The sequence below is a fragment of the Humulus lupulus genome, chromosome 8, assembly GCF_963169125.1.
Source record: "Humulus lupulus chromosome 8, drHumLupu1.1, whole genome shotgun sequence".
Taxonomy (NCBI): Eukaryota; Viridiplantae; Streptophyta; class Magnoliopsida; order Rosales; family Cannabaceae; genus Humulus; species Humulus lupulus.
In genome coordinates, this window is record NC_084800.1 from 64333379 (window position 1) to 64358624 (window position 25246).

The 25246-nt window shown below is 34.9% G+C and overlaps 3 protein-coding genes across 3 annotated transcripts; all 3 read left to right on the forward strand.

The window, feature by feature from the left end:
- Window positions 1-12238: 12238 nt before the first annotated feature.
- On the forward strand, window positions 12239-16957 carry LOC133797541 (tubulin gamma-1 chain). The gene is made up of 11 exons (XM_062235468.1): window positions 12239-12608; window positions 12838-13038; window positions 13669-13780; window positions 14199-14599; window positions 14759-14812; window positions 14894-14998; window positions 15159-15233; window positions 15328-15372; window positions 15742-15870; window positions 16155-16259; window positions 16344-16957. Exons 1-11 carry the CDS (start codon window positions 12480-12482, stop codon window positions 16410-16412), a joined length of 1425 nt encoding a protein of 474 aa, XP_062091452.1. The 5' UTR covers window positions 12239-12479; the 3' UTR covers window positions 16413-16957.
- A 1155-nt stretch (window positions 16958-18112) lies between these two features.
- LOC133795511 (uncharacterized) lies at window positions 18113-23607 on the forward strand. Its single transcript, XM_062232961.1, has 2 exons — window positions 18113-19505; window positions 19658-23607. Exons 1-2 carry the CDS (start codon window positions 18113-18115, stop codon window positions 23605-23607), a joined length of 5343 nt encoding a protein of 1780 aa, XP_062088945.1.
- Window positions 23608-24520: 913 nt separating this feature from the next.
- On the forward strand, window positions 24521-25136 carry LOC133797543 (arabinogalactan protein 41-like). Its single transcript, XM_062235470.1, has 2 exons — window positions 24521-24734; window positions 24860-25136. The coding sequence occupies exons 1-2, from the start codon at window positions 24617-24619 to the stop codon at window positions 24958-24960; spliced, it is 219 nt and encodes a 72-aa protein (XP_062091454.1). The 5' UTR covers window positions 24521-24616; the 3' UTR covers window positions 24961-25136.
- Window positions 25137-25246: the final 110 nt, after the last annotated feature.

Sequence of the window (25246 nt, forward strand, 5' to 3'; positions counted from 1 at the left end):
GATCATATGCGGAAAAATACATATAAAGCATAATTGAAATGAAAAAAAAACAACTTTGTCCTCGAATCATTCATGCAGTCCACCGAATCCATTCTCCCTCAATACACAATCCCAAGCTACCAAGAATCTTTCCGCCGCCAAATCTATTTTCCTGCACATATAAAACAAAGGAATGAGCCTAATGCCCAGCAAGGAAAATCTACTACAACCATGAAACATAAATATACACGTAAACTATAAACATATATCATAATTCTAACCCATGTACATTATAATTATTAGGGTTTGCTAACTAAGCAACTATAAGCCTCATACTACAATGAGGTTTGCTAGCTAAGCAACTATAAGCCCCAATAACATAAAAGTGTTGGGGTTTGCTATTTAAGCAACTATAAGCCCCAAAACATACATATATCATAGCACATATAAAACATACTATAGCATAGTCATATAAACATATAATAACTATCCTATTTTCCTTACCGAATACCAGGATGTGGAATAAGGTCGGGATTTTGGAACACTCCTAAAAACCATTAATGAGAAGGTAAGTATTCTAAAAGAAAGAGATGAAAAGAAATGAACTAAACCACCGAGAAGGTACTTGCCAACAAGAAACCTCAAGTTCAAAGAACTTAGATGCCTAACCACGAATGAAAACAGCGAGTTAGGAATTGAGTAAAGAAAAACTATAAAAACTAATGAAACATACAGAAATGAACTAGGAATAGGAATACCTTTGAAATTACTATACCCGAACTACACCTCGATAACGAAAAACACACTATTAACCTTACTTCCCGAGTGTTTAATAAGCTTAAGATGATAAAGCTTATAACCCCAACCCAAGTGTTTAACACTCTAAAGTAAACCTAGCAACTTAAAGGCTCTGAACTCAGCTTGAAAAATGAAATAAATGGCTAGGTACTAGGTCCTATTTATAGAGTTCAAGAATGAAAAAATCTTCTTTTAGCTTGAATAAAAATAATGACTTTTAATTGAAATTTTTTTGAATAATCGTTCACCAGAGGCTCAAGACTCGGTCAAAAAAATTATGAGCTTATCAAGAGGTTATGGAATAAAATGAGCTCGGTTTCAAAACCATTCAAAAATAATTCCCTAAAGCTGATATATCGCCTGGGCTTATGTTCCCGAGGCTCGTCGAAGTGTTTGTGCGAAGTTCACGTGTTTTCGTATTCCCCGTGTGGCGATATATCGTCCCCTAGAGCTGTGATATATCGGCATATGTTGAAATATTATACACGTAATTGCACATTTTCAACCTAATTTGAATTGAGTAAACAACTTTGACCGAGTCCTATAACGATTTCAAAGTTGTTGGTAGACTCTGGGATTTCAAATATTACTCTTAATAAACTATTCCTCAAAAATACTTAATTTCTTAATAAACATGCACACGACAAGTGTCATTCTCTTATTGGGTTTATCTAAACCTTATAGTATAATAATTATCATCTTCATAATCAGTTATATTAATCATACCTTATGTTATAATTAATATTCTTAAACTATAGGTTAAACTTATAAAATCTATAAGTGTTGCTACGAGTATTTAACTAAGTCCCGACTTGAACCAAAATCCACAGTATTAAACATACTATAACTATTACTAGCTATTACTACCACTACTACTATCTAACTAGCTAAGTAAAGTTCTTGGACTCTACATTTTAACACTCAAACCTCACCCTAAACCATCCCAATGACACAATTCAATTATCACAACTCTCTAACATGCTTCCTGTAGCAAAACCCAGCAGAAATCTAGTCTAGAAACTCATCAAAACAACATTTCAATCTTTGAACCCACAAGCTCAAGAACACTCAAACTAGTCAAAGAAAACATAGAATTTAATGACCAAGAATATAATTTGAAGCTTACCTCAACCCATGGCTGATTCCTTTAGCTATCATTGAGCTAACCCCAAATCCTTAGCCTCAAATTGATCTTCAATATCAAGACCCAAAAATCCTTAGAACCCAGCAAAGGCTACAAAATTTAGTCAGCTAAACCACAATTAAATGCTTACCTAAATTCCCTTTTGAACCTCCAAATTACCACTGAGATATCCCCCAAGATTCCAGCTCAATAATTCATCCTTGATCTCAGAGTAAGCTTGAGAAATGGAAAGTCTAGAGGAAGCTGAAGTGAGAGAGAGAAAAGAGTCTGTTTACTCAAGTTCTACTATTTTCCTTAGTTTGTTTTATCCACTCTTAGTTAATTAAGTCAATCCCAAAGCTCGGGGTACCAAAAACGTCTCTGAGGGAAAAATGGTAAAATCTCTCAGTATTCCCTCCTAAGCTTCCTAACCTCAAATATATCTCAAATTATTTATTTTCATAACTCAATAACCCAGATAAATATTTATTACCCAAAATACCCATTGGCTTGCCTCGAGTTGGGTATTGGGTCCCGTTGTGACTTTCCCGCTACTTGCTCCCTAGGATCGCCTCGTGCCGAATATTGCAAATATATAAATATATCCACATAATAATGTAGTCCAAACAATTTATCACATTTATGCCCTAACGGGCCAAAATTACAATTATTCCCTTACAAGCTAAACAGGGCCCACATGCTTATCTATTACTCATAAACATGCATTTCACATAATCATGTATTTTTACCATTAATTCACATAACTTCCAATTATGCCATCCTGCCACACTAATTAAGGCCCTTAAGCCTTATTAGTAATTTTGGGTCGTTACAAGAGCAATTAAACAATAAGAATATTAGAGGAAATAAATGAAGGTGAATACAAGAGATTTTTACGTGGTTCAGCAGTTAAATCTACCTAGTCCACGAGTCTTTGTTATTAGACTTGGGAGTTTTCTGGAAACTTTTCAGAGAATAGTTGCCCAAAGTTTTCTCTCAAGAAATCATAAATCGATCCCCTACAAATGAAGCTTCCTTCTCTATTTATAGAGAAGGTTGCATAATTCATTCCCAAATATCTCGGGAATATATTCTGTGAATCAATTAATATAATGCTATTTAATGCATTATTTCCTACATACACAGAAACGTCCCATAAAATGTGGGATCGGATAACAGATTAAATAATATCCCTTAAACATTGGGATTGTACAACAATAAATATGTTCTCATATAACTGATTAATCAGACACGAGATTCGTCAAATCTCCGAAACTAGGACTCGCCAAGAAAATCACTCGATCATGAGCTCGTCGCCTAACTTTGCCTATGCTCAAAACAAATAGACATTGATGATGTTGCCACATTCGAACTCACACATTCTGAGCTCAAACCAGTCTGGAAGGCAGGAGATGGTTTAGGGATATATACAAGTGTCACACCATGCTGTTTGCGAGCTTGGAGAATTTTCGAGGCTACATACCCCTTTGCACCTTCGAGGTCACCGTTTACAGAAATAGTTAAACGCGTGACAACCGCGTCCATTTCAAGCTTACACCTAACGAGCCTAGATTTCAGGATTATAATCTCATGCTCGAAATCTGCTCGAAATCTGGGTGTAACAAGATCAAAAGACAAAGAAAACAATTATTGGTAAGTAAAGTTACCTATATTGAAGTTTATGTCATAAATTTTCTTTTTTTTCTTCGTTTAACTTTTATGTTTGTCATTGTATGCCACAAAATAGTTGAATTGTATTTTCAACTATTGTAAATACTTGAAACATATACAAAAGTGTGATTGTTTTGTTTTTTGCTCTAAAATATATTTTCTTATTTAGTTAATGTGGTTTTAAAAATTAATAGGTACTATGTTGAATCAATCTGACCATGAAAGTGATGAGAGTGAATATATGGATATGAGTGATGGTGAGAATTAATATATGCAATGAGGAGATTTATTCTTCAGATCAATATGATGAATTAGCTAAAGATTTGGTTGGAGAAGATATTGAAAGTAAAATTGTAGAAATTTGTACAGAGAGAATGGTGAACAAGATGAAAGACAAAGGACAATTATTATAGAGTTGTCAATGTTAGATTGAAGGAAAATCATAAAAAAAAAAAAAGCTCCAAACTTTGTAGTATTTAACACGGAAATAGATATGAGAGATCAAACTTTTTGGGTTGGGTTGGTGTTTGAAACTATTGCAATATTCAAGAAATCCATTAGAGTATAGTATAAAAAATGGGAAATATCTCAACTTCACACGAAATGAAAAGGGTTGAGTTATAGTTAAGTGCAAAGAAAAATGTCTTTCAGAGATTTATGCTTCACAGTTTGAAAAAGATAATTCTACAATAATGGTGAAAATTTATAACAATAAACACGCATGTCCACATGTTTCCAAGAACAAGCATGCAAACTTTAGTTGCAAACAAAGAGATACTCAGATAATTTAAAACCTGGAAAGGCTTTTTCTGTGGGTGAATTCATGGCCAAAGTTAGAAAAGATTATGTGGTGCAAGCAAGCAAGGCTCAAATCTATAGAGCCAAACAAAAATGCATCTATATTGATCAAGGTACCTTAAGAGAGCAGTATGGAAAATTACGAGACTATGCTGAAGAGTTAAGAAGAACTAATTCAAGTTCCACGGTGATAATTGAAAATGATATGAGTGAGGATGAAACACCAATATTTAAGATGATTTATGTTTGTTTAGCTGCTTGTAAAAGACGATGGAAATCAAGTTGTAGAAATATTTCAGGACTTGATAGATGCCACATAAAAGGCATGCATAAGGCACAACTACTACTGCCTATTGGAATTGATGTAAATAATTCTTAATACTGAGTGGCATATGCTATAGTTGAAAAAGAATGTTATAAAACTTGGAAGTGGTTTTTGGAGTTTCTTCAAGTTGATCTAGAGTTGAACAATGGTTATGGCATAAATTTTATGATGATTAAACAAAAGGGAATGGAGATGGTCATTGGAGGAATTTGGGAGGATGTTGAGCATAGGAATTGTGTGAGGCATATCTATGCTAATTTTCAGAAAAAGTTCAAGGGTGATCTACTTAAATTTATGTTGGGGGAGAGTGAGATTACACCACTACTGTAACACCCCACGTTACTATGGCTGCTTCCTGGAATGACAATTGACCCTGCAAATCAATACGAGTCTTTCCAACGTGCTTTGTCCTCACTCGCACGCTTCTTGGGAAAACTTCCCATGAAGTCACCCAACATGAGACTATTCCAGGTCAAGCACGCTTAACTTTGGAGCTCTCAAGTGATGAGCTACCGAAAAAAAGATGCATCTTGTTGGCATAGGTAGCACCCATCAATCCATTTAAGCCTTATTCAATTGCGTAGTCCCATACCTACACAGTCTTAAAATCATCACACTTGACCTTCCCCAGGCGATGTGGGATTACATATCTTTTACCCGGTCTTTCCCCCTACGGATCACAGGATTCTGACTGTCACAACCACAATAAGTTGATTCTACACAAAATTATGATTAACATAGACCAAATAAATATTGAGAAAGATGATGCAAACCCTAGTGTTGGAACACAATTCTTCAACTGTGGATGCTTCAAAACCCCTGTTAAATCCACTACCTTGAACTTCTTCTTCTTCCGTGGAAAATACAACTAAAGGCTTATACATGATTTGTATCGATGTCCTAATTCTCTATTTCCTAGCCCAACATAGATGCTTGAGACTTTTTCTAAGAAGAAATGGGAATTGGGATTGAACAAGCATTAAACTCACAAAGTCAAGCACTTTCTTTATAAGTTTTTGGGAGAAAACTTGAGATTCTTGAAAGGTAGAGAGAGAGATTTGAGAGAGTGATCAAGTATAATTCTATTGGTTAAACATAATGACGGTGCCTACTCTATATAAGGGTCAAAAATAGTGTTTTGGGATACTTGATCACTCTCTCCAATCTCTCTCCACCCTCTCTCTCTAGCTCCAAGAATCTCTAAGTTTTCTCCAAGAACTCTCTAAGAAAGTGCTTGATTTTGAGAGTTGAAGGCTTGTTCAATCTCAATCCTCATTTCCTTAAGAGAAGGCCTTAAGCATCAATGGTGGCTGGGAAATAAAGTATTAAGAAAGCGTTTTGCAACGTGTATAAGCCTTGGCTTGTGTTTGGTTTGCTCAAGGATTGACTCAAAGTGGTGGTCTTGTCTTGGATTTTGAAGCTTCATCAAAGTTGAAGAACACTATTATTTTTCTTGGGTTTGCATATTCTTTCTCAATCTTTTTAAGTCTCTGTCAATCCAATTTTCGTGTAGATTCTATATCTTGTGGTGGTGTTATCTCACTTTCCCCCAACACATGCATCAGGTTCAATTGGAGATCTATGGACTTCTTGTCAAGTACTAGCTTTAGCCTTGAATTTGAAGCATACACCATGGAAGCTTTCTCATATGGTTGAGAAGTGTTTTAAGTTGTTTTTGTTTGAATCTGTATCGATCCAATGGATTTATAGTCTAATGGTAGTGCTAATAGTGGATTTCCAAGTGGGATAGAAATGAAACCAAGTTTAGGCAGATGTCACTTTAGGAGCTACCTCCAGTGTTGCTGGTAGGATTTGTTCTAATCTTTAATTAAATCATATATATTTTCCTTCAACAAAAAAAAATTCTAGGCGTCAATTATGTGGTTTACCACAACAATATATGCTATATATCTTTTACTCATGCTATAATGTCTAATATAATTGTAATTCCTTACCAACATTTTACTATTATAATTCGAGCATAATTGTCACATACATATGTACTGCATGTAATGGTGCTTTCAAAATTTGACACATATGTTAATAAAAATATAAGCATCTTATTTTTTTATTACATAAGGAAATTAGTATAATTTATTTTCAGTATATGTTTGGTATATTATAAGTTTATTTTTTATATACCTTAAACCACCACGTGTTACTCGAGTTGTAGCTCATCATCATGATTTATCTTCTCGAACTAGATTTTTATTACGTGTATATATTGAGTTGATTTTTTGTTTTAAATTTAATTAAACTGTATTTTTAATTAATCTATGTAATATTAGTAGTATATTGTTGCATGTTAAATAACACAATTATGAAAATTTATAATCTAAACAATTGTTAGTTCTAAGTAGTAGATTTATGTATAATTGTTTTCATGTTGTTTTTTAGTTGTTTAAGTTTATATATAGTTGTTTTGTTGGTGTTTAATTATTGTTTACTTGTGTTTCAGATATATTTTGATTTAAAAAAAAAACATGCTAGTATGCAATGGATTGACTTCTAGTTGTTGTCAAATTGTTGTTTTTTAATACATTAATATGTAGTGAGTTTATGTTTAGTTGTTTTCCTATTGTTGTTGTTGTTGTTTTTTTTTATAGTTTATTTTGGATAAATGTTTAGTTGTTTTGAGAAATATTTTGAGTTTATTTTTGACACATTTAAAAATGCAGGGAAAATTGTTTTGAGGTTGTTTTGTTATTTTTTAGTTTATTTCGAGTTAATACAATGAATTGATGTCTAATTATTTTTTCAACACTGTATTGTTGTGAGATTGTTATTATGTTGTATTTAAGTTACTTTTTTGATATTGTATTGTAGTGTGTTGCTCTTTTAAAATGTAAGAATGAATTTTTTGATGTTATTTTTGTGTTGTTTTTTGTAGTTGCAATAGGTTACACTGTGTTGTGGTGAGGTTGTTGTCGCGTTGCTTTCTTATTGTTTTTTTAACGTTATGTTTTGTGTAAATTGTATTTTTATAATTTTACAACATTAAAATTATATTTTTGAAAACTTGAGTTAGTAAAAAATGTAAAAAAAAAAAAAGACAGTAAAAATGTAAAAAAATCATAAAAAGTGGGCATTTATGAAATAAACCCAAAAAAGGGGAATTTGCATATAAACTGCAAGTTAACAAAAAAAATCTAAATATACGACAAGTGAAACTAATTACAAATATACGGCACCCAATTATAATGCCAACCAATGAATGATATATGGTTAAATATAGCACCTAAGCCCACATGGCAACACACTCTTTTCTTTTGTTAACATGTTTGTAACAATGATTTACATAATTAATTTTATAGCTAAAATATTCAATTTTTGTAACTAAAATTTACAAAAAATGCTAGATGTTAGAACAACTAAATTTTTAACAAATGCTATAGTTACAAAGTAAAAATATAAGTTACAAGATTGTAACAGGTAGTAACAAAACTATTACAATCAATAGCAAAATTGTTACCGACAGTAACTAAAAATCATTCAAAAGTAAAAAAATGAGTTACAAAATTGTGAATAGTAGTAACAAAACTATTACAATAAGTAAACAACTTTTACAAATTTGTAAACAACATTTACAAATAAATTCGTATAAAAAATTGATTTTTGTAACAAAAATTTACCTAACTAATTTACAAATAAAAATATATTTGTGTAACTAGTATTTGCATAAATAATTTATAAATTTAATTAACATAATTATAATAAAAATGTACCGAACTAGTTTTATAATTTTAATAGTTATTTATCCTTCCATTAGTATTTTTGGAACAATATTACTAATTTGTAACAACTTATTATTATTTTAATAATTATTTGTCTTTTAGTATTATTTAAAGAGTCTAATTTTAATCTCTATAGACTATATCTAGCTATATATTCACTCACAAATGGGTAAGTATATATTCATGTACTATAGTATGTGGTATGCATATTTAAATTACATACATGTCTTAAAACATCCCATATCAAAAGTAAACCGTATATTTGACATGCACCGTATATTTTTTAAATATACGGTGATGTGTTTAATTTTTCAAAAAAAAAGGGACATGGTGCAAAATGACTCTTAATGTTGTGTGAAAGTAAGTAAATGCCCATGTTTTTAATTTTGTATTAAATAGCATAATCATCTATTTAATATCACATATTACCAAATACACCATTTAACAAATTACTATTTTATTCTAAATATTTTAATATTATGGTATATGTATATTAGTTTTGTTTAATTAGTTTTTATTTTAAAGTTATTTTGATATTTTTTCATTTTTTATGGGTTGTTGAATGATATACCATATCACAAAATATATCTACTGAGTTGAAAAATAATATACCATCAAAACTTACAAAATTATTACACAAAAATGTATATACTATGCTAACAAAGTTATATACTACCATTAAAATGTATATACCATGATACAAAATTATATACTACAATTATATATAATAAAATAGAAATTAAATATCACAAAAAAAATTATATACCATAACACAGAAAACATATACACTAATTGGAAAATAATATACCAACAACCTATAAAAAACTTAAAAAATCAATATAACTTTAAAATAAAAACTAATTAAACAAAACTAATATACATATACCACTATATTAAAGTCATACAGTCTTAAATAAATAAATAAATTATAAAAAAGAACAATTTAGGTAATTAACAATGTAAAATAGTCATTTATCTACAATTTTAAAAATGAGGACATTAGCTTCTTGATGGCTTTATTTTGAGCAATTTTTTTATAATTTCTAAAAAAAAAAGAGGAATTTACATGAAATATGGGAAAATTTAATAAAATTTGATATATATGGCTTTTTTTTGTGTGTGCATTTTTTATGACTTTTTTTGTTGTTTTCCTTTTTTATGGGTTTTGTTTTCCCATATTTATCAAAATATTTGTTTTGTATCCCATATTTTTTTGTATAAGTTTATTTATTCTATATGGGCATTTTTGTGAGGGAATTTCTGTCTTTTTTCTTATTATTATTATTTTTATTATTTTGGTAAACATTTTTGTAAGAAAATTTTAATTCAGTAGTTTTTTATTATGCATTTATGTGAATTTTTGTGAGGGCTTTTCAGTCATTTTACGTATTATTATTATTATTATTATTTTTTTTGATATTTTTTTTTGTAAGAAAATCAATTCCCAGTATGCATGCAGGTACTTGAGTACATATACTCTCTATCACATTTTTATCTGCATCACGTTTTAATTAAACTTAAAGCCTAAAATGAAAATCAATTTGTGATTCCTTTTCCACGTTTCTTTCTTGTACGCCTTTTCCTCCTCTTCTTCTTCTTCTTTTTCTTCTTCTTGCATCGTCAATATTGCAGCAAGCTCCAAGGCAGATGTCGATCTCCGTCGCTCAGGCATGGTCATGGTATCGTGATGCTCGCGATGCAAAAATCTGGGGAGGTTGGCGAAGGGCAAGGCTAGATCTGGGGCTGGAGCTTATCATATACCCAGAAAGAAGAACTTCACTGAGTACTGGAGACATCTTCAGCTACTGGTTTTGGTTGTTAGTAACATCTAGCTAAGATTAGATTAAATCTATCTGTGGAAAAAATATATGTATATATATGTATATATTGAACTGAGTAAAAAGAAAGGAATTTTAATGGAGGTTTTGTGAAGAGGATGGGGGATGAATTAAACTACTGAAGAATGAGGAGAAGAAAAAATGGCTGAGAGGCTCAAAGCTTAGTAGGAAGATATGGTAACTGGTTACAGCGAGGTTTGAAAAAAAAAATCAAATCTAAAAAAAAACCAATTGCTATGGTACCTGGTTACTTAGTAAAGTGTAAAAACAAAATCAAATCTAAACAAAAGAATCTAAATTAATCGTTATCGTAATTTGTTACTCATAGGTCTAAAAAAAAATAGATATGAATAAAATGAATCAGGCGTCATGGTACCTGGTTACTTAAACAGATTTGGAAAAAAAAAAGCTGATATGAAAAAAAATAAACTAAATTGATCTTGAAGGTAACTGGTTACAACTAGGTCTGAAAAAAAAAATAGAGACAGTTGCAATGGTAAACGATTACTTAGCCAGTCTTGGAAAAAATATAAGATTCAAACAAAAAATCTAAACTAATCATAATCGTAACTAGTTACAGCGAGGTTTGAAAAAAAAATCAAATCTAAAAAAAATAACCAATTGCTATGGTACCTGGTTACTTAGTTAGGTGTGAAAACAAAATCAAATCTAAACAAAAAAATCTAAATTAATCGCTACTGTAACTGGTTACACCTAGGTCTAAAAAAAATCTGATATGAATAAAATGATTCAGGCGTCATGGTACCTGGTTACTTAAACAGATTTGGAAAAAAAAAACCCAGAAAAATCAAAAGTTTTGTTTGCTTGTTTTTTTATTTCTTGTACTTGTATTCTGAATAAATTTTGTAAACCTATCGATACATTTTTTGAGCAAACGTTCTAGTTCTATTTCTTTAAATAATCAATAAACACATAAATATTTATGTTATAACCTTATTTGATGAATGTTTGGCTGCTAAACCTATTGATCTAAACATCACAGAGAAGAACCTTTTGACAACTTTTGCCCTTTTCAACCAAAAAAACTAATGAGCTAACCTAAGCTTTCATATGTTAAAAGTACCCTAAAATATTCAACTACCTAGCTTCTTATACTACCCTAGTCTACACTAAATAATAGCAGTCAACTTTTCTTAAGTACATTTCTTAAATCAAATCAAATATGAAGTCAAGTACCTGGTTACTTAAAAAGATTTAGAAAAAAAAACCCAGAAAAATCAAATATGAAGTCAAGTACCTGGTTACTTAAACAGGTTTAGAAAAAAAAAACCTAGAAAAATCAAATATGAAGTCAAGTACCTGGTTACTTAAACAGGTTTAGAAAAAAAAAACCCAGAAAAATCAATTATGAAGTTCAAAATCAGATGTGAAAAAGAAGAAAACTAGATTTGAAGAAAGAAAAAGAAGAATAAGAAAGACCAAATAAGAAGAAGAATAAGAAGAAGAAAGAAAGAAGACGAAGAAAAAGAAGAAAGAAAGAAAGAAGAAGAAGAAGAAGAAAATCAGTTCTTCGTCGTCGTCGTCGGAGGTGGCAGTGGAGGTAGCAACGCCAGAAGAAATCTGAGATGACCATTGAATTGAGGAAGAGAAAGAAAGAAATGAGAAGAGAGAGAGAGATCGTGAGGAGAGAAGAGAAGAAAAAATAAGAAAATTAAGTTTATGGTAATTTATTTACCATATTTAAAATTTTTTTTCCAAAACTTACCATATTTTGTACAATTATTTTTTTTCCCATAAATTTAAAAACTTTATATAATTTTCCCATATTTACTTAAACTTCTAAAATAAAAAAAACATCTCTAATTGGTTTCACTGGGTACTGACCAGTGAGCCCAACAGAACAGAACCTGTGGGCTGGTCCAATTCAGCTAATTTCTTCTTTTCTTCTTTCCTTTCTATCCGAAAACCCAAAACTTTACTTGTCTTATTATTTTTAAAAGAAAATACACAATCGCGGCAAACACACTCAACTGAACTCTGTACGAAAAAGTTATTTTCTTCAGTGAAGAGAAAGAGTGTTAAACTTAAACCCACCACCCTCTCTAATTTCCTCGATTCATTCATTTTCCACTCTTTCTGTTCTCCTTTCCCTCTCTCTCTCTCCCTCCCTCCATTTTCTTTCTTTTTCAAACTCAATTTCTCTCATTTCTTTGCACTTCGATTCGACTAAACCCTAGATTTTCCCCCAGAAAATGCCGAGGGAGATTATCACTTTGCAGGTCGGACAATGCGGGAACCAGATTGGGATGGAATTCTGGAAGCAGCTTTGCCTTGAGCATGGGATCAACAAAGATGGCATTCTCGAAGATTTTGCCACTCAGGTCTCTACACGACCTATCTTTCTTTAGTACCTACTAATTTGCCTTTTTCGGTTCGAACTTGTTGTTTGAATTTGAAGTGTAAAATTGTGAATCTCTCTTGGTTTATCTATCTACGTTTACGCCTGTTTTTTTATTTATTTCTAAGGCTAGGGAGGTTTTGACTTGAATTGAAAAGCGACTTTAAGTTTTGAGGCTACGATTTATAGATTTGTTTTGCTCTCTTGTGCAGGGAGGAGATCGAAAAGACGTGTTCTTTTATCAAGCTGATGATCAACACTACATACCTCGAGCTTTGCTGATTGACTTGGAGCCCCGAGTCATTAATGGCATTCAAAATAGTGAGTACAGGAATCTGTATAATCACGAGAATATCTTTGTTTCAGACCATGGAGGTGGTGCTGGCAACAATTGGGCTAGTGGTTACCATCAGGTTCGTTGCTTGGATTTACTTCCGTTAGGTGTTTGGACATTCTCGGTAGTTACTATTTATAGTAACGTTATTTATGATCATAAAGTGTAATGATTAATGATGAAATTCATTTGATAAAAAAATAACTTCGAGTTTCTTTGTACTGATACTTGGAAATACTGACATTTTTTTATGGTAACGTAAGATTAATGTACTACTGAGCAACAAATCTAAAGTAATAATTATAGTTTGTCAAGAATCAGCTATATGAGTGGAATTTTATGAAAAAGCGATTGCAGTCTTTTCAATTATAACTGTACCGTGTTTTGAATGTTAACTTCGCAGGTTGACCGTACAGTACATAAAATTCTTATCATTCTATGAATTAAAATGGTAAACACATTATCAATGATGAAATCCTCTATATTATTCCCGACCAAGAATGTTGCATGACGTGTTCACTAGAAAGAACACCAAATGCGACACTTTGATACTCTTGCTTATAACTAATACAATGCTTTAGAAGGCATTGATAAGCTGACCTCACACATTATGTAAAATTTATTGTTCTATGGTTATGCCATGTGTGTTTTGGGTGTTGATTACCAGCTATTTACTTGTGGAAAATGATAGTCTTAAATTTCTGATCAGGGAAAAGGTGTTGAAGAGGATATAATGGACATGATTGATAGAGAAGCAGATGGAAGTGATAGTCTTGAAGGTTTTGTTTTGTGCCATTCGATTGCTGGAGGAACTGGCTCAGGTTTCTTCACCTCACTACAATTCAGTCATTACTATTTTTTCCTTTTTTAATTTTGTTCTGGATTTAATATAATGAAGCATTTCTGCATTTGTTTTAGATACCCTGTTTAAATACTGCATTCTCAACCTAATCGAGTAAAGTATGCCATTCTGTGTTTCCTCTATTTTGGAACAAGATCAAATTGAATTCATCATTTGATTTTATGGTACGATTAAGATTGATCCCTGTTAATCTTGCCCCTTTAGAATGAGATTCCTCTTAAAAATATTAATCAATCTGAATGAAAGCTTAGCTTTAGTGCTATGGTGTGCTTATAAACATTATTTGGCATTGCTTAAAAAGCTCAGCTTTAGTGTTATGGTGTTCTTATAAACATTATTCTGCATTGCTTACACTTGTTGGCTCTACTATGATGCAGGTATGGGTTCATATCTGTTGGAGACTCTGAATGATCGCTACAGCAAAAAACTGGTTCAGACATACAGTGTGTTCCCTAATCAGATGGAAACAAGTGATGTGGTGGTCCAGCCATATAACTCACTTTTGACACTTAAGCGATTAACACTTAATGCTGACTGTGTTGTTGTCCTTGATAACACTGCATTAAATAGGATAGCTGTTGAGCGCCTTCATCTATCAAATCCCACCTTTGCTCAAACGAATTCTTTAGTTTCTACTGTTATGTCAGCCAGTACAACTACTCTGAGATATCCCGGATACATGAACAATGACTTGGTTGGACTTCTTGCATCTTTAATTCCAACACCGAGATGCCATTTTCTAATGACCGGATATACACCTCTTACAGTGGAGCGTCAGGTAAGTTTATGCTTTATGTTCATAATTATATGTATTAAATATATGTCTATTTATATAAGGGCGAAGGCTGAAGAGTGAATTGGAAATGACCTTTTGGAATCACTTTGCTTTGTTTTAAGAGAATACTGACTGTTTAATGTGGATGTGTCTTTTCTGCAGGCAAATGTCATTCGTAAAACTACTGTATTGGACGTTATGAGACGACTTCTGCAGGCAAGAAAATTTTCTTTTAGGTTCTTATGGTAGAGTTACCACCAGTTAGGTATACAACTGATGAATCTTTTTTTTTTTTAGACAAAAAACATCATGGTTTCCTCTTATGCTAGAAATAAAGAAGCTAGTCAAGCAAAGTACATATCAATATTGAACATTATTCAAGGAGAAGTGGATCCTACTCAGGTATGACAATAGTTATAGAGTTGCAAGACTGATATAAATCTTTGTGATAAAATCATTGGGTTGTGTTGCTCTTTAATTTCAAATACGGCTTAATCCCAACATTTTAATTTTTTGCAAAATGTTTGGGAGTATTTTTTATATTCATTTTTTTCCAAATCAGGTTCATGAAAGCTTGCAGAGGATTCGGGAAAGGAAGCTTGTGAACTTCATTGAGTGGGGCCCTGCTAGCATTCAGGTTTTTCTTATCTGTAAAACTAATTTCTAAATTCACTCTTTGTTTTTATCTTTTTATCTAGAGTCATGCGATCTTTGTTTTTTGCTGTTTCAAGGTTGCATTGTCAAGAAAATCTCCATATGTTCAAACTGCACATAGGGTAAGTACTTGTTCCTTTGTTTGTCATAATTTTTTATTTTCTATTTATTGAATTGCTAAAGATTCATGGACATGTTATTGAGGATCTAGATCAAATCATAACTTCATTTAAAATTAGGAAGGAATGATGGAAACATTAGTAAAAGGAGCTATCTTTGTGTTACTCAAATGCGAAAAGATTATATGGAAACAGCACAGGAAAAAATGATATTAATATTAATAATTTGGTGGGAGAGTTTTGGGTTGACATTGATCTTCCATGTTTTGTTATTGAAGAGATTGCCAGTAAACTGAAATTATAGTGGGAACTGGGAATCGGGGAAAAATAAAAGAGTGCACTAAAGCATTTCCTTCTTGTTGTATCTTTTAGGTCAGTGGTCTTATGCTGGCAAGTCATACTAGTATCCGGCATCTTTTCAGCAAGTGTTTAAGCCAATACGAGAAGCTGAGAAAGAAGCAAGCTTTTCTTGACAACTACAGGAAGTTCCCAATGTTCGCTGTAAGTTGCCAGACAAAGAATTATTAAGAGTTTCAATTGAAATATATTTTGCCTATTGTTTGCCATGGCCAGTATGACAGATTCTCTTTTTACTCTAAACAGTTGGAATGATTGCTGAATTTTTTTGTTTTATTTTTATTTTATCCATGCTTGCTTGATTTTCAAGTTCTAATTAGTGAGGACAATTGGTGATGAATAAACCCTTCCAACGTAGTGGCCATAGTCTGTGTTATGTATTGTTTGCAACTTAGAGACTGATTTCATTGTATAATATACATGGACAGGACAATGACCTTTCAGAATTCGACGAATCAAGAGACATAATTGAGAGTTTAGTTGATGAATACAAGGCCTGTGAGTCCCCAGACTACATCAAATGGGGAATGGAGGTGATTGCTTAGCTTGTGTTTGCATGTATTTGTACATTTTCAACATTCAAATAGCTCATAAATGAATTTTATTTCTTTCTGCAGGATCCGAACCATGCTCTAACTGGGGAAGGCAATGCTTCTGGAACAGTTGACCCAAAATTAGCAGGGTAAACGAAAGTCAGTTACGATGAAGTGCTGCTAAGAAATAAAGGTTACAATGATGTACATACAGACATAAACATGCATGCTGATGATGAATCCATTGAATATAAAATCCTGGGTTGCAGGTTCAAACAGAGGTTCCAAAAGTAGGTTATATGAAGAAAATCTTTAGCAGTTGATTGCGTTGTGAGTTTTGGGTTTGGTGTTTTGGTGGAATATTCATTGGTTTGTGGTGTGATTCTGTAGTTGATCTTCCAACTTGTTAATTATCGTTGCTGTAATTAACTCTAGGGAATACAGAATCTCACTGTATCTTTTTTTTTGTCCGTTTGATCTTGCTTGTGGAGAATTTAGGGAATGTAGTCCACACATTTGAATTGCAGCTGGGTTATCAGATTCTCGGCCGGCCTACCTTGATGCCGAATAGTTTTTGCTTTGTTTTTTAATCAAGCACTCGGGAATGTGTGGTACCGGCCCATGTGATGGCCATAATTTCTAACACCATGTGATGCATATTGTGGCATGGTTAGAAGGATTGGCCCAATTTGTGTTGATTTCTAATGTTGGTACATAGTGATTATTATCTTTCTGCTTACCTTTTTATGGTCTCTGACTAAAGTGGTATAAGAGGAGTTCATTTAAATTATTTTTTATACTCAATTTAATAAATATTATAAGTTATTAGTGGAATACACATGCCAAAATAGTATTTTTGCTCACTGTTTTTTTTCCTATCAACTAATTAAAATAACTTAAATAAAATGCAATAAAAAGACACATATTTTGCGATTTATTAAATTTAGTCTATGAGTCTATTGTATTAAGATTTGGGGAAGCTTGAAGGTTTCAAGCTTTTGTGGGGTTCATGTAGCTTGTTGGGAGGGCTTTGAATACAAAAGTTAAGGATCATTTAAAATGAGTGTTCTAGTTCTATATATAATGGTTGGGGTTAATTAATTCTCTTAGCGGGGATTTATCACTAACATTTCCTATTAATTCGGGTCTAAATGCTAGTTAATACAATGTTGTAATAGAAACGGTGGTGGGCTTGTGTGTATCATACGAGACCCATTTATGAGGTTGCAGTCACAAACTTTTGGGGAGACGCCCCTGACAGTGTCAGTGGGTTGCTACACGTTTTTCCACGTTAGGTAACATATTGGAATATGTTGTTTGCTGTCTGTATGGACTTGGCACTGCAACTTGAAGGAACAATAACTTTGTAAGACGGTTGCTTGTGGACCAGGGTCGTTGTGCATCACACTTGACACTTCTCTCCAAGCCATGAGGACAATCCGTTCAGGCCAGGAGGACTAGAGGAACATGAGATCAGGATCTAATTACTGTCACTTGTTAATTGGTGAAAAGACGGACAACTTTAAAAAAAGAAATTATAATTATGAAACTTTGTTGTTGAAGTTGTATTCTTGCTATAATTAAAATTATTAAAGAAAAAAACCCTCTCTTATTGTGGGTTGTCTTAGACTGATTTTTGTAGTTTAAAAAGTCTTTAAAAGTCAATAATTTCAAAGTTGTTGAAAGGCTCATATATAAATAATGAGCCACCTATTATTAAAAATATCTATATCCATTAATAACTAATTTTTGGTCTGCTGTCTTGTCTATTGACATGGTCTGCTGTCTTTTTGTCTCAATTGGAGTGAATTTTTTTGATCTGATTACTGGAAGGGAGAGGATCGATTTCTTTAATGGCTTCATCAAGTGCTACCATAGAAGATTTGGACGCAAGATGGGGAGATTTTTCTATTGCAGAGGAAGATGGACATGGGGTAATCCTTGAGGGCGATACAGAAACAATAGAAGATGATCTCTTTGATGCGAGATGGTGCCTCGTAGGCAAACTGCTGGGAGGAAGAGTTGCCGATTTTGATGCTCTTAGAAACGTCCTGGCTTCATTATGGCGGCCTGTGAAGGGGATGTTTGTGAAACAGTTGGAGCCAAACAGGTTTTTATTTCAATTTTGCCACGAAATTGATATCAATAGGGTGTTAGAGGGGTCTCCTTGGACCTTCAATCGTTCTCCTCTTATACTGGAAAGGCTGAAAATGGGGGATGATCCTAGATTGATTCCTCTGAATACAATGGATATCTGGGTTCAAGTCTACAATCTTAAAGCGGGTTTTATGTCTGACCGAGTTCTCAAAGCATGTGGAGGCTTTATCGGTACATTTATCTCATCTTGCCCTAAGAACTATACTGGTGTTTGGAGGGAATTCTTGAGGGTGCGGGTCAGAATCAACATTGAACAACCACTGAAGAGGAGGATGAAGATACAAAACTCAAAGGGAGAGGCGTTATGGGCAGAGTTCAAATATGAGAGGTTACCCACGTTTTGTTTCATTTGTGGTATCCTTGGGCATTCAGAGAAGTTCTGTATAAAGTTGTTTGAAGCAGAAACAGAGCACTTACCCAAACCATATGGCTTGTTCATGAGAGCTCCTGACCGAAGGCAAGGGAAGCAGATCGGTGCTCCATGGCTCCTTGAGAACATAGCCCGACCAGCCTCATCGCATCAGGATGGGAGTTCGCCGCCGACGAACATGGAGGCCGACCGTTCTATGGCTCGGGGTGGACGAGATTCTCAGGTACATGCGGCGGGAATGGAGGGAGTCGGAGTTAATGCAATGGCTAGAAATCTGGGGGAGAGGCGCGGTTTCAGCAGGGAATCAGATCTCATGAATGGTGCCGTTGCAATGGGAGGAAATCGTGGAATAGCGGTTTCTATGGGGAATAAAGGAGGTAGCAATCAAGCTGGTGCAATTATGGGAGATTCTGACTTAAATGTTGGCGTTGATATGCTGAATGAACGGGATGGAGGCTGTCAAAATAATGAGGGATTTTTACTTGTTGACCCTAAGAGAAGAAGGGTTCAAATGGGCCAAATGGAGGGGATGGATTTGGGCCGTACTAATGCTATGGATCTGGGCCGAGAAGATGTGGGGGAAGAGGCAACTCGGGCTGGGCTTTTATCTAATAATGAGGGTATAGGTCCAACTTTAAATGCTGGTTTGGATACACAAGATGCTAATAGAGGTGAAAACTCTGAAGGTGGCATTTTTCCAAAAAATGTGTTGGAGGCGGGTACCAACTCTTGGGCCCGCCAAGAATTATGAGTGTATTAAGCTGGAATTGTCGGGGGCTTGGGAACCCACGGGCTCTTCAATTCCTTAAGGAAATTATTTTCCAAAAGAAACCCAATGTAGTCTTTTTATGTGAAACTTTTATTAATAAAGAAAGAGTGAGTTTTATTAAGTGGCAATTGGGATTTGAGGGTGTTTTTGTGGTAGATGCGCATGGTCATAGCGGAGGTTTAATTATGTTTTGGCGGAAAGCGGAAGAGGGTAGGCTTTTGAGCTATAGTTTCAACCATATTGATATTGCGTTGAAATTAGAAAATCATCCTGAATTTCGCTTAACTGGTTTTTATGGTGAACCGCAACGCAACTTACGCCACAATACTTGGAGGAAAATTAAACAGCTAGCAGGAGATTCAGAGTTGCCTTGGTGTCTTATTGGTGATCTCAATAATGTGCTATATCAATGGGAAAAAAGAGGTGGTCGCGCTTATCCCTGTAGTTTAATTAATGGCTTCCAGGAGACTCTGAACGATTGTGGGTTGAGCGATATGGAGATGATGGGCCATCCTTTTACTTGGGAAAGAGGGCGAGGTACGCCAAATTGGATTGAGGTGAGACTTGATTGTGCTCTCATCTCACATCCTTGGAGGTCATTATTTTTTGCAGCTAAACTGGTCAACCTTGAGACTTCTGTTTCTGATCATTCTCCCATTTGGTTGGATCTTGCTTACCAAGTGCGACATCCAGTCATAAGGAGGTTTCGATTTGAGAATGCTTGGGCTCGGGAGCCTATGTGCCGCCAAATTGTATCTGATCAATGGAGAGCGCTTAGTGCTGATTCTTTCCAGGAAAAAATAAAGTGTTGCAGTACTGCTCTCGCGGAATGGGGGAAGGACATTACAGGTAAATTTAAGGAGCGTATAAGTCAATGTAATTGTTTATTGAAGCAGTTGAAAGGCCAGAGAGATGAGGAGTCTATTCGTCGGTACCAGGAGATTCACAGCTGTCTCTTCGAGGTACTCACACAGAAAGAGATATTTTGGCGCCAAAGATCGAAGCAGTTGTGGTTACAAGCTGGTGACCAAAACACAAAATTTTTCCATGCATGTGCAAGTACCAAGAAAAGAATTAACCAGATTTCTTCCCTCAAGGATGATCATGGCACATGGGTGGATTGGGAGCATGGTTTGGGCGAGGTAATTGTTGATTATTTCAGAAGCATCTTTGCAGCCTCTACTACCTCTTGGGAAAGAGTTACTGAGTGTGTCCCAGAGAGCATAACAGAGGAAATAAATATGGAGCTACTTCTACCAGTGGATGACAGCGAAGTCAAGGCAGCCCTGTTTCAAATGCACCCAGACAAATCGCCAGGACCAGATGGGTTCAATCCTGGGTTTTACCAGAAATTTTGGGACATTGTGGGTCCTGATGTGGTACGTTTGGTTCAACATTTTTTTATGTTTGCTGAGTTTCCTGATCACCTAAATCAAACCCATATTATTCTTATCCCTAAGAAGTCTAAACCTGAGTCCATGAGTGACCTTAGGCCCATTGCTTTATGCAATGTGATTTATAAAATTGCTTCCAAAGTTGTGGCCAACAGATTGAAAAAGGTACTCCATAACATTATTTCTGAGACCCAAAGTGCTTTTATTCCTGGTAGGCTCATAACAGATAACATTATGGCTTCTTTTGAGGTTATGCATTATCTCAAGAGGAAATCAACAGGAAAGGATGGATTCATGGCTCTCAAACTGGATATGAGTAAGGCATATGACAGGGTTGAATGGGGTTTTCTGCATGCAATGTTAAAAAAGATGGGTTTCAGCGACCATTGGATAAAGATTGTGATGCGGTGTGTGAGCTCTGTTTCCTATAAGATTATCTCGGGGTGCCATGAACTGGGTCCAATAATACCGAGCAGAGGATTGAGACAAGGTGATCCCTTATCCCCTTATCTCTTTATTATTTGTGCAGAAGGATTCTCAGCCTTAATCACAGACTATGTAAGGAGAGGCAAGGTACAGGCGTGTAAAGTGGCTAGGGGGGCTCCTAAGGTCTCTCATATGTTCTTCGCAGATGATAGTTATCTATATTGCAAAGCTACAGAGAGTGCAGCGAACAATGTGATGGAACTTCTTGGCTACTTTCAATTGGCCTCGGGGCAACAGGTGAATCTAAGTAAATCTTCGGTCTTCTTTAGTACCAATACAAGAGCTGATGTTAGAAATAAGATCTGTGATATGCTGAAGGTGAGTGAAGCAGGGGAGTCTTGTACATACTTGGGACTTCCGAATATTTTGGGCAGAAATAAGAACTCCATTCTTGGTTTTTTGAAGGAGAAGATGAGGAAAAAGATCCAAAGCTGGGAGGGGAAGTTCCTCTCGAAAGCGGGTAAGGAAATATTAATCAAGACAGTGGCTCAATCCCTACCGAGTTACGCTATGAATGTTTTCTTGTTACCATTGGGGATGTGTCAGGAAATGGAACAACTTATGTGCAGCTACTGGTGGAAGTCTTCCTCAAGAAACAACCAAGGTATACATTGGAAGAGTTGGGAGAAGTTGTCAATTCATAAGTCTAAAGGCGGGATGGGCTTTCGAAATTTACACGATTTCAACCTGGCCCTGCTTAGTAAACAAGGATGGCGTCTACTATGTCAACCTAACACTCTGGTTACCAGGATTTACACAGCAAGATATTTTGGGGGTGGGAATTTTTTGACTGCAGAATTAGGAAGTAACCCTAGCTTTATTTGGCGAAGTATATTTGAGTCTAAGGAGATTGTGAGTGCCGGGGCAAGGAGAAGAATTGGTAATGGGTCTCAGACGATTATTACTCGTGATCCTTGGTTACCTTGCGTAGTGAATCCGAGAATTAGTACTACCCACCCAACCTTAGCCGAGGAAAAGGTAGAAGCTCTGATGATCACTGGGAGAGTTGCCTGGGATGACGACTTGGTTCGTGATTTGTTCAATCAAAGGGATGCTAATCTTATTTTAGGCATTCCTTTACACTCTAGTCGTCAGGTAGATGCGTGGTTTTGGGCTTTTGAGTCCTCAGGTCGACATACTGTGAAGAGCGCATATCGATATTTGCAGCAGATCAAGGATGATGGGTCTCGGATCGACAGATCGAGTTTTTGGAACAATCTATGGAAGCTTCGGGTACCCCCAAAAGTTAAAGATTTGCTGTGGAGAGCATCTTCTAATTGTCTGCCCACTAAGGTTCATCTTCGTCTTAAACATGTGGATATCGACCCTACATGTCCGGTGTGCCAGGTTAGTAGGGAATCTATCAACCATTGCTTAGTGGAATGCCCCTTTGCGCGAGCCAGTTGGGCTCGTACAGGCATCGGTGTGTGCACTAGTGTGGAAGGGACTTTCTCTGCTTGGTTGGAGTCTTTATTCTACACCTTGGATGATGAGCAGAGGAAAATTGTAGCTATGACATGTTGGGCCCTTTGGAGGGTGAGAAATGATTGTGTGTGGAACGGAAAAGTTGCTAGGGTGGCAACTGTGACAAATTTGGCTAAAAACACACTATATCAATGGACTAAAGCTCAAGATAAATTTGAGGTGCCAACTGTAGCATTTTTGACTGAGGAAGATGGAGCTGCTATTTGGAGTAGGCCGGCTGCTGGTACTATCAAGATTAATGTTGATGCAGCGCTGTTTTCTGAATCATCATCATATAGTTTTGCTTGTGTGGCTAGGAATGATCAGGGACATACCCTGGAAGCTATATCTTGTTGTTGGAACGGGGTGGTGTCTCCTGAATTAGTAGAAGCTATGGGGATGCGTGAGGCCTTAAGCTGGATAAAGAAGAAAGCTTGGGATAAGGTGACTATTGAGACTGATTGCCTCACGGTTGTTCAGGCCCTTCGTAGTTCAATTTCTATGGACTCTTATTTTGGGAGTCTAATTACTGAGTGTAAGGGTTTGTGGAATGATGTAAAGAATATAAAAATTTTATTTGTTAAGCGGTCTGCGAACAGTGTTGCTCATGTTCTTGCTAGAGCTTCCTGTCATATTGCTGACTGTACTTTTAGGGGAGGTGATTTCCCTCCTGCTATTCTTGATGTTATTTTGAAGGACAGTTGCTAATAAAATTCCTTCTTTTTTCAAAAAAATAATAATAATAATGAGCCACCTTGGGTTGATTAGGCAATTAGAATTTGAAATTAAAAAACCCTGCGTGGGGGCCAAAAGAAGATGAATAGGACGTGTAAATCAATAACGGTTAAGAGACAACTGTGCAACATATGATGTTGTCTCTCCCAACGAATTCAAACCATAGTTTTTGTACATAAAATCTTCTTTGCCTTGGGGAATGCATGTCCTGTCCTGATGTCTTGTCATCATCTGTTATTGTTGTTTCTTTTCTTCGACTTTAAACGTAAGATTCTATCCAAATTAAATGATATACAAAAGTAACGAGTGCATTATCAATAAAAGCCATCAATTTGTTTATTCTTTTTTTTTTTTGGACAAAAGAAGCAGTTTGTTTGTTCTTCGAAACAATATAATATTGCAAATGATTTTTTAGGCCAGTATTCTAATGGCTAAAGAAATAACAATTCATTCAAAGAAACGATTTATTTATTTATTTATTTTTGTTATAATATAAATTGGAATGTGAAATTGGAGTGGTTGAATATTTTGGAAGCTGTAGAAAGAAGCAACGACAACTAAAATAAGAGCCGTTTAACCCGTTGAAAAAAATATGAGTTGTGTTGTGTGATATATACTGATAATTATGTATATATATTTTCAGAAAAGCCAAAAGAAAATTTAAAAATTAAAAAAAGAAAAGGCATAGTGACAATGTGACAGGGTGGCACACCAAAAGAAGATGTAAAAAATAGAGAAACACAGCAAAAACCACCACATGGCTCTTGTAATCAACATGGGCCCACACCACACAAGACCGACCCAACACAACGTATTATAATTTTGACTCCAACTTCCCAAATTACCCCTCGCCGATTCCTTGTATATAAGCCCAAACTCGTCTCCAACTTGGCCGCAGCACATCTCATTCTTTCTATCACCTTCTCTTTCCATTTCTCCATTTCCGTTTTTAAGTTTTTGGAGAAAAAGAGAAAAAACAACAATGGCAGCTTCTGGTCTTTGCTCCACGGCCTTGGTCGGCGTTTTGGCCTTCTTCGCTCTCGCTTTCGCCATTGCTCACGCCGAGTCCTCGGCTCCGGCTCCTGCTCCTACCAGTGATGGTAAATCTTTATAAAGATTCTGGATCTGATTACATATTTCTTTTCTGCCACATTTAAAATAAATAAATAATATTTCTTTTGAGCGTATTGAGATCTAGTTTGTTTGTTTGGTGTAATGATATCAGGGACCTCGATTGACCAAGGAATTGCATATGTGCTGATGCTTCTGGCGTTGGTGCTTACATATCTCATCCACCCCTTGGACGCTTATTCTTCCTACTTCTAGATTAGTTTCAATTTTAGGTTTTCAGATGGGTTGTAGCGATTCTTTTATATTTGCATATATTATTATTAAAATTATTAGTTTTGGGTTATTGTGTTACTATTGATTTTGATGGGGTTGTGTATATTTTTTTGTTGGTGTTGTTGAGAAATTCATTCAATGGTATTGCTTGGCTTCTATTTCCCTCTTCCAATATTTTTTTTAGCTCCCGTCCAGTTTATTGGGATTAAGAAAAGAAACATGTTCTTAAATTTGGCTTCCAACAAAAAAAAATGGTGAATTTCAGGTA